General features: G+C 41.7%; 1 protein-coding gene across 1 annotated transcript; it reads right to left on the reverse strand.

Annotated features, from left to right (window-relative positions):
* Positions 1 to 646: 646 nt before the first annotated feature.
* On the reverse strand, positions 647 to 1,246 carry LOC124461044. The gene has a single exon (XM_047012635.1). The coding sequence runs from the start codon at positions 1,244 to 1,246 to the stop codon at positions 647 to 649; it is 600 nt and encodes a 199-aa protein (XP_046868591.1).
* Between the last annotated feature and the right edge of the window lie 18,117 nt (positions 1,247 to 19,363).

The following is a 19,363-nucleotide window of genomic DNA, read 5'->3' on the forward strand; positions in this document are numbered from 1 at the left end:
CCGGCGACCAGAGCGACTAATATTTTGATTTGTGTTGCATTTATGTATGTAGACAGAGGGAGAGAGTGTTTTCCTACGTGTTCTGATTAACCTTTAAGGTTAAAGGTGTTTGGTGACATTAATAAATTTGTATTAGTGCCATGTATTAATGGCTTCAAATATATATACATATAATTCATATAAATTATATTTGGTATTTAAATTTAACTGAATTAAGCAGAGGAATGAAACAGTTGTGTCTCTCCCCCTCAGTAACCGCTCTCTCGTAATAATTTCGCTTACATTGTGTTGCGTATTTGTGTTACTCTCTCCCTTTGTGTGTGTGTGTGTGTGTTTGCTTGGGTGTTTCGTATGTTTAATTACAACTGATGCTGATTGGGTATGCAGATCATGCTGACAACGTGTGCGAAAACTAATTATTATGTTTATCAACTTTGTAATTGTCACACCTGCTTGTACGTGATTGCAGTTTATGTTGTGCGCCCCAAAAAAAATGTCTTACACAAAGTTTTAGATAGGCTTTAGTTAGTTAAACACACAGAAAAACTAACTAACTAACTAACATTCGCTACGTGGACACATCACATTCACTTATTGTCACCAAACTTAATGTAATCATTGTATAACAATCAATCAGGTTTCATTTTCATTTATTCACTTTCATTATAATACTAATCAGATCCATGGGTGATTTTGAACACTTTTTGGCATAGGCTGCATTACAATCACCACCACGTTTGCCATAATGTTCAGACTCTTGATATTCACCATCCATTCGATGCGTTAGTTTGTCATTCGAACTCGATGGAGTTAATGTAATGTGTAGAATCTCGCCAAGTAAACCGCTTTCATTGCTCAAGGGAACAGCTGCATGTTCACAAATCACTCGTAGCAAACAACTGCGTCCGGGTAGTCCCATATTGTCCAATATCATCTCAATGCCACGATAAATAATCCAACGATATATGGCACCATAGTCAAACTGCTCATTTCCATTTGTCTCCTTCTCTCTGGCCGATACGGTCATCGGTTTGAGATAGACGCGCGTGATCTCTGTTGAATTGGTGGGCAGAAAGTATTCTGCTTTCAACACATAGCCAGATGTAACTGATTCGAAATGTAAACCATCAACAGGTATACCGATACCGCCAATAAATTGTAAATTGCTACTGTAACTGCTGGAAGTCGTAGCAGAAGACAGTAGAAACCATAGCCAAAGAGCTAAGCCAGCAAATGTTCGATCCATTTGGTTGAAGAACTAAAAAAGAACTGGGGGCTTAAGAATTTTCACATCTCCAATGAAGCTCAATTCCCTCTAAACAGAAGTCAACTCACTTTCTTTCTTCAAACTTGCGGCTTCTCGTTTTGTTTACTTTCATTTTAAATTCAGTTCAATTAGCACTCATGTGAGAAGTGCCCTGATCTAGTTAAATCAAAATTAGTCGTTAACTAAAGACCATAAAAACATTTAAATACATGTGACAAAAGAAGAATTGAAGCATGAATAAAGAACCTTTTTTCGAAGAGAGAATAGCAAGGTAAAGGGAACTCTAATGGACTTTATAGGAATGAAGTATGATGCTTTAGTTTTAAATTCTGTATACCAAAAGTAACGATCACTAAATAAACAACGTAAATTTCCATTAAAAAGCTAATGTCTTCACTTTCTTGGCACATTAAATGCAGATATTAAATTACGAAAGACAGTTTTGGTTTACTTTTTTCCTCATTGTTTAAGAATAAGATGCCGCCGAAATTCGCTAACTGCCCAGCAGACCCGACGCAGCCACCAATGGGTTAACCCATATCACTCATTCTCTTTCATTTTCATACTTATTCTTAAGCGCCAGCCTACGTGCTGGGAAATTAACCGTTGCATCTTGCGCTTTAAGCTTACATGTTAGGTTCTATCACTAACCATAGAACACATAGATGGGACAAACTCATGATTTTTTGATTGCAAACGCTAGCCTAGTCATGGAACCCCAGAGAACTTCGGGAAAACCCGAACGCTCTCACTCTCAATGAGAGCGTAAAGTGGGGAGAGGGCCAAGCAGCTACGAAAAAATTTCAGTCTAGCACAGACTACAGAACGACGAAGGCAGGCCTATGTCGCTTGTGATTTCGTTCTGTCTATGTATGTGTACACTCGTCGGTACATGCTCAGGCTTCGTAGTGTGTGTGTGACGTGAAGTTGTACAACATCGCATTTCAATAGCTCCCTCGACCAAAATTTTTAATTTTCGACAAAACAGCGACAATGCGAATAGGATATGCCCCTGTGGAAAGAATATCAAGAAATATTGCCATCTGCTTCGTATGTATCCCGGTGGCTGTGAGGATAGAGTGTTCGCTTCGTGATGTGTCTTGGGGAATGTCCCTGGTTCGATTCCCATTTCGAGACCCGACCAATAAGGTTTTTTATATTTTGTAATAAAAATAGAGTAAAAAATAAAAATAAACAAAAAATAAAGAAACAAAAAAATCAACAAAAAAAATAAAAACAAAATTATAAAATAGAAAAAAGCCTTATTTAATTAAGCCGACGATTTCGAGTTGGGAATCGAACCAGGGACATTCCTATTTCCAAGCGAACACTCTATCAGCACAGCCACCGGGATACATATGAAGCTGATGCCAATATTTCTTGATATTCTTTCCACAGGGGCATATCCTATTCGCATTGTCGCTGTTTTGTCGAAAATTAAAAATTTTGGTCGAGCGAGCTATTGAAATGCGATGTTGTACAACTTCACGTCACACACACACTACGAAGCCTGAGCATGTACCGACGAGTGTACACATACATAGACAGAACGAAATCACAAGCGACATAGGCCTGCCTTCGTCGTTCTGTAGTCTGTGCTAGACTGAAATTTTTTCGTAGCTGCTTGGCCCTCTCCCCACTTTACGCTCTCATTGAGAGTGAGAGCGTTCGGGTTTTCCCGAAGTTCTCTGGGGTTCCATGACTAGGCTAGCGTTTGCAATCAAAAAATCATGAGTTTGTCCCATCTATGTGTTCTATGGTTAGTGGTTCTATGCTTGTTACTAAGCGGCGGACAGAACAATTTGGTTACAACCGCGAGTAAGGGCGATTAATTTATAGCGGCTCGCTTACAAACGGCTCGCTTACAATCATAGCAGCTCTCAAACGGCTCGCTTACAATCAAACGGCTTGTATAATAACGACTCGCATACGGCACACACACCATACACACACCCATTAGCATAAGAAATACACGTGGAAGAAATAAATGAAGTATCACGTGAAAAGTGGAGTGTTTTCTTGTGGGCCCGCTAAAACATCGAACCTCAGCGCCAAACTCAACAATTCTATAAATTATGCCAGGAATTAATTCTATAAATTAATTCTATAAATTACGCCATAGAGGCAATGAATTAATTCTATAAATTAATTCTACAGATTAATTCTATAAATTAATCTAACAGTGGTAAACCACTAAATGAACCTAAAAAGTTAATTATTTAACTCAACTCGACGGGTCAACCCACGGTTCTACACGCCAATCATATAGAGGTTAACCTCGATGATTGCATAACCAATCACTAAATTGTGATACAACCTCAACGGTCAACCGTTTACGACCTACATAGGTCACATAACTAATCAACATCGCTTAAAAGTATAAACTCATTGGTAAACCATGGCAACAAAAGACTTATCAAGTGGAATATATCATTGCAAGAAATGCATGCAGGAAGACAATGACCGCATGGTGCAATGCAATCGATGCTGTTCCTGGTATCATTTCGACTGCGTTGGAGTAATAGACGAGAAATCTGAGAACAGCTGCAACTGCGACTGCGTCAACGTGTCATCGGAAGTCATCACAACCATATTGAGCAACGCCCTGCAGAACCTCGGAAATACCACACGAGCAGGCGAACCTCAGGCTACTTCGTCACCAGCAAAACCAACGGTGCCGCTACCAGAACCGGATCGGGACTTTGGACTATGCCCGCCAAAAATATTCCCGGACACAGCTAGGACGGGTATTCCTATTTTTACTTCTGCCAAACAAAAAGCGATGGTCACATACTCAGCAGTGCGTGACACGTGGCATTACGATCACGAGGCACCGCAGCTGCCGTTCCTAACCTCAAACAACACGCGTGCTACGACACGCGAACAACCGCACCTAAGTGCTACGCCGATGGCGCCCTGGAATTTCACAAATACTCAAACCAGGGCTGCATCGTACTATCCAGAAAGTAAAGTGCGAATGGACATAGACCTAAACACAGCCATACCAAGCGCGGCACAACTTGCAGCCCGTCAAGCGATACCGAAAGAGCTTCCAACATTTGATGGCAATCCTCAGAACTGGCCTCTATTCTACAGTAGTTTTCAGACAAGTACGGAAATCGCTGGGTATACGAATGCAGAAAATCTTATGCGGCTGCAAGCTAGCCTGAAGGGAAAAGCACGTGAGTTAGTTCAATCCAAACTCCTGTTACCAGCAATGGTCCCTGAAATCATACAAACATTACGTATGTGTTTCGGTCGGCCAGAGCATATTTTGCACAACTTACTGGAAAAAACGCGGCAACTACCCGCAATAAAAGATAAGCTTGAACCACTTATCGAATACGCACTGTGTGTACGAAACATCTACTCAACGATGGAAGCATGTGGACTCACAGGTTACATGCAAAACCCAATGCTCGTACAAGAGCTACTAGAGAAACTCCCCACACAATTGAAGCTGCAGTGGGCAATGTTTCCCAAAGACACTAAGGTACCATCACTGGAATCTTTTAGCAAATGGATCTACGACATAGCTGAAGCAGCAAGCCAGGTAACATCGCCGCTTTACCATAAGAAGAGCGGAAGCCTAAATCATCACACAGAGGCACCTAAAGAGCAGGTCAAGGAAATTACGTGCGTCGTATGTAACGAACCTGGGCACAAAATACACAGCTGCCCATCGTTCAAAGCCACGCCACATCAACGAAAGATGTCTTTTCTGAAAAATCACAAGCTCTGACAACAATGCCTAAACCGTCATCATCAATCAAGTGCCAACGCGAAAAGGTTTGCGGCATACGAGGATGCCGAAGCAAACATCACCCATTGATCCACGAGATGCAGTCAATACCAGAGGCTGCGAAACCCAGCAGCCCAAACAGGCCAGCTATGGTCACCAACGTGCATACGCGGGAGGGCAAGCACACCCAACGATCCAGAGAGTCTGGCTCAACATATTTCCGTGTCATTCCAATACAAATCATCAATAAAACGAAAGTCACTAACACCTTTGCATTTCTAGATGAGGGATCGGCACTAACGCTCATCGACAACAAGGTCTTTAAGCAACTCGGCTTAAAAGGCGTTCCAGATCCACTGTGCCTAAAATGGACCAACGATACAACACGCGAAGAAAATGCATCGGAACGTGTCACGCTTACGGTTGCCAATCCACATAATGGCAATCAATTCTACTTGGAAGAGGTTCACAGTGTAGATACCCTGGATCTACCTGTACAGTCTATCGACATAAGGGCTCTCGCCAAAGAATTTCCTCACCTAGCGGGACTACCAAAAGCATCATACACCAACGCACGCCCAAGCATCCTAATCGGCACAAATAACTGAAACCTCGCGTGCCCGGGATGGGCACTACAAAGCTCCACGCCATCAAGGGCCACTAGAGCTAATGTCAGCGTTCACATGTGTGGATGCCGAGACGCAGACGCCAAGCTGCATGAGATCATCAAACAAGCGTTCTCATTAGACGCTACCACAGCAAAACCGCTATCATCACCAGAAGAAACTCAAGCTCTAACCAGACTTGAATCTCCTACCGCCTTGAAGAACGGCAGGTACGAGGTCGGTCTAATGTGGAAAGACCCTGAAGTATTATTAAATGCCTACAAAAGCAATTTTCCCGACAACCACAGTTGAAGGAGCAAATCACCAAGCAAATCGAAAACCTCGTCGAAAAGGGCTATGCTCGCATGCTGACGCCGGAGGAAATAGCTGCACCAAACAGACGGACATGGTATCTACCAACCTTCATAACTAAAAATCGAAATAAACCAGAGAAGGTCCGGCTTGTATGGGACGCAGCCGCCCAATCCGGCGGCAAGGCCCTGAATGACTACATCTGGAGTGGTCCAGATCGCCTAAACTCCCTGTTTGACCTCTTACTCTCATTCCGAGTGGGACGAGTGGCGATCTGTGGCGATATCGCCGAGATGTTCCACCAGATCCGAGTGAGACTAGCAGACACCCATGCGCAAAGGTTTCTGTGGTTCGACAGCAAATCCGAGAGGCAAGAGCCTAACGTCTATGTTATGGAAGCGCTTACTTTAGGAATCAATTGCGCACCCTGCATTGCACACTTTATTCGTGACAAAAATGCAGACTGATTCTGCCAACAGTACCCTCAAGCAGCACAAGCCATGAAGGACTACCACTACGTGGATGATTTTATATACAGCGGCGACAACTACGTGGAATTCGGAAACATCGCAACTCAAGTCAGAGACATCCATGCAGCAGGTGGTTTCCACATACGCAATTGGTCTTCGAACTCAAAGGAGGTCCTACGAATACTAAAGAGCGATTCGCTACTCCCCGAAGCTGTCGAAATTACCGCAACAGAAAAGGTACTCGGTTTATATTGGATGCCGAACTCCGACGTATTCACATTCATCTGCAAGTTCGCCAGGCTGAAGCGCAACGTTTTAGACAGCGACAAAACACCAACCAAACGCGAGCTCTTGCAAGTACTTATGTCAATGTACGACCCACTCGGCTTCATCTCTTGCTTTACAATAGAGCTGAACATCCTACTGCAAGAAGTCTGGAGAAGCGGCATTGGCTGGGATACTGGTTTGCCCGACGCATTGTTACCCAAATGGATACGATGGAAACGGATCCTTACAACAATCGCCGGATTGACCATCCCAAGATGTTATTTCAACAGCAGCGATCAAATCCATTATGTCCAGTTACACACGTTCGTTGACGCCAGCGAATTGGCATACGCAGCAGTCTGCTACCTTCGGATACGCCAGGGGGAAAGAACCTACCTCAGCTTCGTGGCCTCCAAGGCGAAAGTGGCACCGTTAAGTCCACTATCTATACCAAGGATGGAACTGCAGGCCGCAGTTATCGGAGCAAAGCTGAGTAACCGAATCCAACGCAATCCAAGTTTGTCAATTAACTCGAGTTGTTATTGGTCCGACTCAAGACTGTTCTCAAATGGCTTCGTATGGATCCACGAAAGTTTTAGCAATTCGTCATGCACCGCGGGGGCGAAATACTGGAATTCACAAACGTTAGCCAATGGAACTGGGTTCCAACCAACCCTGCAGATCTTGCTACTAAAACAAACAACGCCAATAAATATAAAACTTGGCTACACGGTCCAGACTATTTGCTGCAGGATCAACACGAGTGGCCAAAATGCGATGATTTGGGGCCACCAAACAATGCTGAAGTCAGGCATAACATACTCTTTATCGACAATTCGCCGATGGAGCTAAAACTTAACGCGGAATATTTTTCCGACTGGCGCAGGCTATATCGAGCTTTCGCGCGCTTTGTTCTCTACATTGAGAAACTGAAAGCGAAACAAAAGAAGGCATCGCCACCTACAGAGGTGTCTTACGAGATGATTCAGCAGGCACGCACACTCCTACTGCGGCATGCGCAGTCATCTGAATTCAACCCAGAAATTCGCAACTTAACGAGAGGTAAACCTTTAAAAACAAATTCTAAACTCATATGTTTGAATATCTTTCTAGATGAAAACCAGCTCCTACGTACCCGAGGGCGAGCAGAAAACCTAAACGGCCAAAACCAAATACTGCTCCCATATGGGCACCACATTACTCGGCTCATAGTGAACTGGTATCATCAGGAAATGCACCACACATCCCATGAGACGTGATTAACAGCGGCATGCGGAAGTCTTGCCAACGCTGTAAAAATGAGAGCGCCATGCCTGTTCCACTGCAAATGGCTCCCTTGCCCATCGCCAGGCTGGCTGCCTACCAACGTCCCTTCACTTACGTCGGTATCGACTACTTCGGGCCCTTCTTGGTTGCTGTAAGACGGCGAAGCGAAAAAAGATGGGGCGTTATTTTCACCTGCTTAACCATACGGGCAGTGCATATAGAACTGGCGTGCTCTTTGGACACTGCATCGCGGGACCCCGAGAGAAATTTACAGCGACAATGGCACTAACTTCAAAGCTGCTGAAAAGATTATCTGTGACAAAGCGCTGACGATCAACTTCAACGCCGTGCAACCGGCGTTCGATGACATCAAATGGAAATTTAATCCACCAGCCGCTCCTCATATGGGGGGAGCATGGGAACGACTTGTTCGTTCCGTCAAGACAGTACTCTACGCCATCTGCCCAGCGAGAAAATTCACGAGCGAGGGCCTACAAAGCGCACTCTGGGAAGTGGAATTCATCCTAAATTCCAGACCGCTTACTTTTGTCTCTCTGGACAACAAAGACGACGAGGCTATCACCCCTAACCATCTACTACTAGGATCAGCAAGCGGCTATAAACCAGTCTTCGAAACCACACATACCGTACAGCACATGTGGCAAGCTGTACAAGAATTCGCCGATCAATTCTGGCGACGATGGGTACGCGAATACGTTCCAGATTTAGCCAGGCGAGGAAAATGGTTTAGGAAGAGACCACCAATAGCAGCTGGAGACGTCGTTGTAATATTGGACGAGACTCTGCCCCGAAATAGATGGCCAAAAGGTATAGTCGAGCAAACAATCCTAGCCAAAGACAACCAGGTGCGTCGAGTGATCATCAGAACTGCCAACGGGACTCTTCAACGGCCCGTGGCTAAAGTAGCTGTATTAGACGTCGGCTGTTTTGGAGCAAAGCAACCCCCTGAAGAGAGCAGCTTTACTGGGGGGGAATGTTGCCGCCGAAATTCGCTAACTGCCCAGCAGACCCGACGCAGCCACCAATGGGTTAACCCATATCACTCATTCTCTTTCATTTTCATACTTATTCTTAAGCGCCAGTCTACGTGCTGGGAAATTAACCGTTGCATCTTGCGCTTTAAGCTTACATGTTAGGTTCTATGCTTGTTACTAAGCGGCGGACAGAACAGTTTGGTTACAACCGCGAGTAAGGGCGATTAATTTATAGCGGCTCGCTTACAAACGGCTCGCTTACAATCATAGCAGCTCTCAAACGGCTCGCTTACAATCAAACGGCTTGTATAATAACGACTCGCATACGGCACACACACCATACACACACCCATTAGCATAAGAAATACACGTGGAAGAAATAAATGAAGTATCACGTGAAAAGTGGAGTGTTTTCTTGTGGGCCCGCTAAAACATCGAACCTTAGCGCCAAACTCAACAATCGTGTTCATCTGAAGCGGCTGCACCAAATCAGATGCACTAAAGAAAATATAATACAACTGTACTTTGGCACGTTTGTGGTTGTTTAACTAACCTAGTATATGACTAGAATTACAATCAGAATTACAATTGGAAATGATTCTGCGAACTTACGAATACCTCACGGCTTATTGTTATATTAATTCTTTGAATTGAACTTAGTACATTTTTTAAGCCTCTTATGAACATAAAAAAAAAATATATTTAATGTAGTTGGATTTTTATAATTAATTCAATACACAGAAAAGATTTTCAGATTAAAGAAGGAGAGTTCTGATTTCAAGTGTCATTTAAGTACTTAACAAGTTGTTAAAAAAAATGTCAAAACGACACGAAAATGTTATTTAAAAGTTACTATTGGAAGTTACTATAAGAAATACATATAGTTTTTTATATGAAAAGTGCCCCTTTTAGGTGGGTCTTAGACTAGAAACCCTTATAATATTGAGTTCACCTATTCATTAAAGTCATAAGCTTAAAACGAACTTCATAATATATAGACAAATTTCATGCTTCGATTAAATATTTCGTAACAAAATTTTTACCTTATTAACATTGGCTTGAAGATGAAGCTTATTTCTACAGAAATTCAAGTACTTATAGCTAACAGCATTCAATATTAGATACAATAACATTTTGTGTCCAAAACAAATAAGTGAAATCAATTTACATAGTACAAACAATTTGACCCAAAAATTTCAATCTAATTATGCATGGTCACTTTGCGGGTCACTTTTGCCGAAAATTCAAATAAACAAAAGCCTTATATGCAAAAATGAAAACATAAAGAATACAGAGGAAAGAACAAAAAGGTTCAGTTGAAACACACGTGCCTATCCGGAGTGTGTGTGTGTGTGTGTGGAAGGGAATTGACAATTGAGAGCCAAAGAGACAAAGGGTGAAAGTGGATTGAAGTGGCAATCAAATAATGTTAGGCCTTTCGACCTTTTCCAAATGAGATTAAACTAAAAGACCAAACAAAACCGAAAAGCAACTGCCGGCAGTATTAATTGAGGAGAGTGTGTGTGTGCTTGTTTGTGTGTAGATGTATGGGTGTGGGGTACATAAAGAACAGCTGAGTCCAAGAGAACGGAAAGGATACTAGGGCAATGAAAGGTACCCTTAACTTGGCTTTACCGTGTTTAATTGAGTTTGAAATAGCTGCCAGATTTTTTTTCTCCCCTCCCGCCATTCTCCCGCCTAGTTTGTGTGAGGCCAAACAAAATTGGCTTAGTTATAAGTGTATGCCACCCCGCTGAGGGTGTATGTGTGTGTGTGAATGAGTGTGTCCAAGGTTCCGGTTTTACGCACTTTTCTGACATTTTGCTGGCCCAGACAGAAACTTCGTGTGGTTAAGCAAATGAATTTGTTTCTGATTCTCAGTTAACATTTTATGGCATCATAAATGTTGAAGAAATCGCTTCAATTGGCATTTTCGAATTGCACTTTACGATTGAATCTTAAATGAATATGTATACAATATTTAAGAATATATAAAAGCCTTTATCATTGAATTTTATGCCACAATCCTTTTTATATACGTTTTTTTTTTGCTTTAGTAAATTCATTTATTTCAATTGTTGTTGAAGCATCTGCCCCATGAGCTGCCACAGATGCCCGTTGCCGTTGCCGCCAACAAAGACCGTAATCTCTACTCACTATACGACGTAATAAGCAGTTTTTTATGCAGGGCACACTGTGTGTGTGTGTGTTGTATGTGACTGTGTGTGTGTGTGAGACGGAGTTTTTTATTGTTTCCGGCCGCATTCCAGCGGCGCTTTCGACAGCAACGGTGGAACCAATACAGTTATAAAATCTGTCAAAAATATTGAACCTTATATTCCATTATACAAATTATTTCTGTTTTTTAAATTTTTATTAAACCCTAAGTATTAGCCAGTCAAAAATTACGACTGTAGTAGTTACAAAATGAAAACAAAAATAGTTGTAAGCTTTGCCAATCTGTTTTTGGCTTCATTTAGTTGTAATTCGCAACTAGTTTTATCGTTGAAGATATGATATGGAACTAAAAATAAACATGAACCGGCTTATACTCAAGATTGCACTATGCAAAGTGGCTAAACTGTTATGCCTAATTATATTAGACATTTACCATTGTACATATTTAACTCCTATTTCTTGCCCATTTCTAACCCAATTGTCGGAATCGCTGAGGGCGTGTCTCTGTCTGCATAGCTTGTGCAACTTTCAAAACGGGGCCAAAGTTTTGTCTACATTCGTTTCATTTTATAACCCGAAAACAACTGCAATAAATACGTATAATAAATAAAACAAAACAAAAGTTTTTCAACTTTTTGCCGCCTTTTTGTTTAGCATTTAAATGGCATCGTTATCACAGAGACAGAATGAGAGTGAGAGAGAGATAAAAGAATATTGAAGAAAAGAGACCAAATTCGCTAGTCTCTTGACTTATTTTTACGAGTGTCTGTCAAATGGGCGGCAAGTCAGTTACGCCCACCACATCCGCACCCAACAGGCTGGCGCCTCCCTTAAACCAAAAAAAAAAAAAGAATTTACTTACAAAGTACTTATTTGCCTATTTTAAAACCCATTTCGTATAAATAGCAACAACAATCCAAAAGTGAAAGAGGGCCCGAAAAAGAACTGACATTGCCGTTGGCTTAAAGCAAAGGCAAAATGTATAAAATTAGTCCTCAACTAAAAAAAGAATGCGGCTGTATAAAAAAATACCTGATAAAGATGGTGAAAGAACCCTTTTTTGATATGCCAAACTAATTTCTTGTTGCCTAACCCAAAACAATGCTGCAGACCCTAGAACCAAATCGCTACAAGACTCTCACTCTCTCTCTCCCTTTTAACTCGAAATTAGCATAAAATGTTTTCACATTGAGACTATCAAGGAAATTCTCTTCCCCTACCCTCAAGTTGGACATTTTTTATGAAATTTTATTATTATGTTTTGCATAATTTGCTATTTGAAGTTCTTCTAGCCAAAACTCTGCTTTAAGGACTTTTGTGAAAACTGCCAACACATTCAATATTAAGACAGCACCCCAGAGACTGAAGGGATTGGCACTTTCTATTGTGCTCTCTATTAAAATGGCTAACTAAAGGATACACACACACAAACAGATTCAACTCGAATGCGACAATTAATTCTGGTGAATTATGACCACACAAAAGCTGAAAATGGCGCTAATGTGATGACCAAAAAACACGAGCAGCTGTCAGTGCAGCAGCAGCGGAACGAAAGGACGGACATTCTAGGACCTACATCTTTTGGTTTGTGGCGAAACATTTTTCGCTTCTAATGCAGCGAAATAGAGAAACGGAGGGCGTGTCATTTGCAATATGACAGTTTCATGCAGAATAACAACACACATATATACACACACATTTACAGCCTCGCCGGCTAGTCATCATGTGATGGAAATCTAAGCCTCATATCTTAACTCTCCACTAACTCCATTGCTGGGCCATATAGTCATATAATTTATGGCCAAACATTTCAACATTTCACAGGGCTCCCTCAAAACTATTGTTTCAATGTGTGTGGAAAAGTGCATACAACAAAATGCAAAAGTCGCGAGTTTCCTTAACTAGAAATGGTAAAATTAAAAGGCACCGACTAAACTATATTCTAACTATTTTCACAATACTTATATTGTTTTTTTTATGATTCGTTTAAATAACAAAATAAGTTGCCATCAGGCCATTGTATATGTTATGTATCATTTAAAATCTAAAAAAGCATTTCCCAACATTGTTAAACCTAGTATTCCTTAGATATGGTAACATTGTCATTACACATCAATAAACGGTCAGTCTAGCATAAGCTCTCAAGAAGAACACGCGTACCTCTCTACTGTGGACACAACATTAATGGCGACGAGGCAAAAAAGAAATTAAAACGTTAAGCTACAATAATTGTGTAAAATCTACACTAGGCGGCATAAGTATTTTGACGAAGAAAAAGTTGAGCATTTTGTTGTTTAACTTTTAAATTTCTTTATAGAAAATTATTATTTAATTTTCCATATTGTGTATGGTTAATACAAACTTAAAAATAGGAAAACAAAATTTTTTTGAAACAAACTTAACAAAATTACACAAAAAAAACATATTTTAGGCTTAACAAAATTAATTTAACTAGCTTATATTTAGTAAAATGTATAGCTTCAATTACTTTTTGGAGGCGTCGCGGCACAGAATCCACTAAATTTTGAAGGATTTCTGGAGATATCTCTTCCCATAAGGAAGAGAGCTCAGAAATCGTTTCTTCTCTGGTTTTGTTTAACGCTTCTGTTCTCTTGCGCTTAAAAAGAGACCAGACGTTTTCTATAATATTTAGATCTGGACTTTGGGGGGGCCAGTTTAGCGTTGGAACATCCAGATCCTTCAAAAAGTTGGTTATCATCTGGGCTTTATGGCATGGGGCGTTGTCCTGCTGGAGAATAAACGACAGCCCGATGAGCCGATCTCCGGAAGGAAAGGCATTTTCATTGAGGGTGGTCAGGTATTGGCCTTGGTTCATCGAACCAGAGATGGGAATGAAATACCCCGGCCCATTATATGCCACACATCCCCAGAACATCACAGAGCCTCCATGGCTCACTTTTTGACAAACGGGCCGTCTCTTTTGTCTTTGCTCGATGGGCAGCTTTACAAATACTTTTTTTTTTGAAGAATTATACTCAAAGGAGCTTTCATCTGTCCACAAAACACTTCTCCAGAACTCCTTAACCCTTTTTAACTTGTTAACCTTTGAAATGAAAGGAACGTCCTTGGCTACAAATGTTCCGAACTCTCCTTCTTTCAAGCGCCGTCTGACTATCCTCTCGCTGATTGACTTATTGGCTGTCAAATTCAGCAAATCGGCTGCTTTTTGAGGCTTCAGCAATACTTTTTTTTTAAATTCCCATTTTTCAACGAGTTATACTTTTTGTCCTTATTTATTTGGTAGTGCACCGTTTGTTGAGACACCTGGTACTCTTTGGCAATGTCCACTATTTTTTTTCCGGCGTGAAACTTAGCCACAATTGCCGATCTAACCTCCAAACTTAATTCAGCCGTTTTACCCATGGTTTACAATATGCCTTTCTAAATTTTTATTTTTTCAGTATCTTAAATATTTATTAAATTTAAATTCATAAGACTTTTGGTTCAAATGCGCTCAAAACTGAAATCACATGTGCAAAATGATTTCGTCAAAATACTTATGCCACGCAGAAATTTGATGTTCGCTTGCATTCTTATAAGCAGAAATAGAATGCAAAAGCTAAAGAACTTAAAATTTGGCATGCACATAGCTGTTAATAGATTCTTTGTTTTGACATTCATTTTCGCACCGTTATTTAACGGTACTACGCATGGACAGCTTCAAGAGGCACAAAACGATTTCGTCAAAATATTTATGCCGCCTAGTGTAGTTGGTCAGTCATTGATTCTCATCAAGATGGCCAATAGAAAGCGCGGAATTTCAAGAATTGCTTTCCCAGCAACGGCAATTCACAACGAACATTCTAGAACAACAACGACAATGGATCAGAGAAATTATTGAGAATAATTCTGCATCTAGTGCTAGTAATTCAAGCCACGCGGGTGAATTAGCTATGTGTCCTCCATTTCACAAATTTGACAAAGACAATCAAAATTGGGAGTCTTATCTAGAACAGTTATCGCAACATTTTAATGCATATTCGGTCAGTGCAGACGAAAAACAAAAAGCATATTTTCTTCCTTGGTGTGGCGTCAGTTTGTTCGAGCTTCCATATACATATAAAGAGCTCACAGACAAACTTACTGTACATTTCACAACTAAGCGTCATATTGTAGCAGCGCGCTACGAATTTTTTAAGAAAGAGATGACACATGGTCAACCACACAAAGAGTGGGTAGCCGATTTGCGCGGGATCGCTTGTGAATGTCAAGTTGTGTGTTCTGCACAAGGTTGTTTGTCCAACTACGTAGATGAAATGATCCGGGATCAGATCATCGTACAGACCCCGTATGATGCAGTACGGGCAGCTGCTCTTCAAAAGCACCAGCCGACTCTTGAAGATGTGCTCATGGTTGCGGAGACCTATGAGACAACGACAAAAACCGTTGCAACCCTTAAAGACAAGAGAGAGAGTCAAGTTCCACTCAACGCGATCCATACATTCAAAAAGTATCAGAATAAACCGAACAAAGAGAAACAGTGCAAAACACGTGGAAGTCGTGTTCTGGGTGTGGAACGTCTCACACTAGAGAGAGATGCAAGTATCGTGACGCCGTATGTTACAAATGTGGTAGAAAAGGCCATATATCAGTCGTGTGTATGTCAAAGCAAGACAAAAGTAATTCGCAGATACAAAAAAGAGAAGAAGCAAATTTAATGTAAGAAGTAAACACTATAACGGGTCAAGTCAAAAACGAAAACCGTAAAATGCTAATTGATGTCAAAATATTGAATCAAGTTATTACTTTTCAAATGGACTCAGGGTCAACAGCTTCAGTGATAAATTTTGAAACATATTTATTACTGAATAAACCAAAATTGCAAGAATGTTCCAGACAATTTTCGCATATACACACATTCCAATACCAATACTAGGCGAATTGCACACTGTCGCAAGGTTTGGAGAAAAAGTCGAAAATATTGTAATCATTGTTACTAGTAAAGAGACGAAGCCAATTGTTGCTCGTTCGACTAGTTAATCTAGCTCCGCCAGTGCCTTTGAAATAAATTTAATCCATTAATTCCTTTGGTTAGGTAAGCGGTAAGCGGAAAGTTTTTAATTCTGCAAGTAATTTCAGGTTATTTTACAAATTTCTTATAACTAATAATATTACAATCTCATTTCACTTACTCTAGTCTTGGCCTCTTGGCAACGAAAAAACAACTGAACACGCGGTTCTTATGTATGTACTTAGATCAATGCAGCTGCGTATTTTTCGCGCTTATGTGTCTACTTATGTATAATAAAGTACCGCAAGAGTAAGATGAGAGAGAGAGAGTTTTAGAGTTTTTAAAGAGCGTCATTCTGTTTGTTCGGACAAAGTTCCGTTTTATGGTACAGTGGTACAAAGTTTATTCGCAGGCCCAAATTTCGGCAACATTCCCCTCCCAGCAAGCGAGCCACTGGAGCTTGCTTCATCTTCTCCGACATCGAGAACTGCTAACTTTACTGCTGGTCGTAAGAGCTTCTTGATCTTCGTCGTCCAGGGACAGGTATGTCAGGGGCCTAGAGTTAACCATCATTTCCACCTCTGCCATGGCGGTAAGAAGACTTTCATCTGAAAATTTTTGATTTGGTGTTATACGGTATAACACGGTTTTGACGGAACGCACCAAGCGCTCCCAGGCTCCTCCCATGTGAGGAGCTGACGTTGGATTGAAGTACCACGATATTTCCTGCTGCGACAATTCTCGATGCATCTTCGCATCATCCAGTTGAAGTTTGTCTCTAAGAAAGGTATCGGTCCCTCGAAAATTAGTCCCGTTATCGCTATATATTTCCTTTGGTGTGTTCCTCGGCGCGATATATGGCGTCTTAAGCCCATTAGGCATGAGTTTGTGGTTAGACTATGCACGATCTCAATGCTTATTGCTCGCATTGTGAGGCAGATTATCAGCATGCCCCATCTTTTCAATGACTTTCTTCCATCGATGATTGTTAGCGGCCCAAAATAATCAACTCCTACATACGTAAACGCTGGCTTGAATGCGCCCAGTCTAGCCCTCGGTAGGGGCGCCATTAAGGGTGCAATGGGTCGAGCACTACTCAGCTTACATTGTTGGCAATTTCGACGAATCCCTTTAAGGAGAGGTCTTTGTTTTGGAATAAAATATTTTTGCCTCACCTCATTTACTGTAGTCTCATGATTCATGTGATAGTATTTTTCATGGTAGTGCCGAACTATCAGCTTTGTAACCCAGTGTTGGGTGGGTAGAGCGATTCGTCCTTCAGGGATGCCAGCGAAGCGACTGGCTCGATCGCGTACGCACAATACTCCGTGGTCATTTAACAAGAGTTGTAACGTCCATAGTGGACTGCTTCGGCAAACATGGTGGCCGTTTTCGGTGCGACTTTTGTCGCTATTATGTTGCGCTTCAGGCGTACAAACTTTAGGGCATAGGTGAAGGCATCTTGACGTGGGCTCCACCGCATGCCCAATATTTTCTCATAAGAGTGTATCTCTTCACTGTTAAAGAACTGTTTTTCTTTGAAGGTTGTTGTGTCGCGAAGCGCAGCGAGTACCCGTTTGGGTTTCGAACACCACTTGCGCATATGGAAACCTTCGCGTGCATGGACTTCTCTAACTTCTTTCGCTAATGTAATGGCTCTTCTTCTTCTGAATGGCATGAATCGATGTAGTCGTCTACGTAGTGACTTCTCTGAATAGCTTTAGCTGCCAAAGGAAACTCATCTGCGTGTTTTTTAGCGTTCAGGTCGCGCACATAGTGCGCTATACAGGGGGAGCACGTGGCTCCAAATGTCAACACATTTAATTGGAAAGTTTCTATGACGCCTGTTATCTGATTTTGCCATAGGAATCGTTGTGCTTTAGCGACTTCTTCTCTTACTGCTATTCGATGGAACATTTCGGCAATGTCACCGCTCACGCCAACTGCTCTCATTCTAAAGTTATATATAATCTGCAGCAAGGGCACGAGTAAATCGGGTCCCTTCAGAAGAAAATCATTTAAGGCTACTCCCGATGATTGAGCAGCCGCATCCCACACCAATCTGACCCTGTCAGGTTTATGTGGATTTCGTACAGTAAAAATGGGCAAGTACCATGCATTTTCGGGTTTCTCCAGGACTTCTTCCTCTGTCAACTTTCTGGCATAGCCTTTGGCTATCAAGTTTTGTATTTGACTATGTAGCTCATTTGCAACAGGAGAGTCTGCTGCCATTTTCTTTTGCATGCATAAGAGTCGTAGTTTTGCTACCGGCAGGCTATTTGGAAATACACGGGAACCATCTTTCCAAAGCAATCCCGCGAGCTGTAACTAACAGTGTCCTTCAGAATCTGTAGAGATCGCTCTTCATCAGGGGACTTGGTAAGCATCGGCGGTGATTTTTCCTCCGTTAGCAAATGTTTTTTAACCATATCATGCAAATTCAGATCGCATTGACACCGATGCAGGTTGAGTCCTCCACCAGATCGTCCCGATCCGCCATATATAGTCCATCCTAGTCTCGTTTTTGCAGCAATTGGTTGCTGCCATTTTCCTTCGCGCACCTTTCCTAGGCAAGTTTTTTAAGTGCGGATATCTCTGTTTTATCCTATCTGCTATCATCGTCTCGGCTAAGAGACGAATGGACTTAACTGTGCAGACTTCATTTACTTTAAATAATTTATTACCCTGTCCTTGTTTTGAGATTCTCAAGTTCAGCTGCTTGGATTCCGGCTCCTGCGGACTAACGTCGTCGGTCCATCTAATGCATAGGGGATTGGCGAAACCTTTCACTTCGAGCGCATCAGTCACTTTTTCTTCTACAAGTGTTACAGTCGATCCGTCGTCCATAAATGCGTAGATATCGACGGATTTCGATTTGGAGTGCAAAGTGACTGGAACGATTCGAACATAGCTTCTGGCTGGTTGGTTAGTGACCCACGATGATTGTGCAGACGCTTTCCGTCACCTCCTTGTGTAGAAGATGATGATGTTTTGCTTTGCAGCCATTTATGTCGCAAGTTACGCGACTCTAGCAGGATCCGTTGTGGTTTTTGAGGCACTGAGCACATAGGTGATGGTTATTTATTGCGTTCCACCTGCCTTCGACTGACATCCGCCACAACTTTTCGCAAGACACTGGTTTGTGGTGTCCTTTGCATATCGCACAGAATGTGTGTTTATGGTTATCTGTGGGCGCTGCGGTATGTGTATGCATCACTCCTCTGTTGGTTCTCTTCTTGTCGCTTTCTAGTAATGTGTTGGGCGTCCATACACGACTCGCTGCTTCAGC

The sequence above is a fragment of the Drosophila willistoni genome, unplaced genomic scaffold (genome assembly GCF_018902025.1).
Source record: "Drosophila willistoni isolate 14030-0811.24 unplaced genomic scaffold, UCI_dwil_1.1 Seg190, whole genome shotgun sequence".
NCBI classification, from domain to species: domain Eukaryota; kingdom Metazoa; phylum Arthropoda; class Insecta; order Diptera; family Drosophilidae; genus Drosophila; species Drosophila willistoni.

Coding starts and splice junctions, on each gene's coding strand:
- LOC124461044 (XM_047012635.1), bottom strand. CDS start 1,246: ATGGATCGAACATTTGCTGGCTTAGCTCTTTGGCTATGGTTTCTACTG.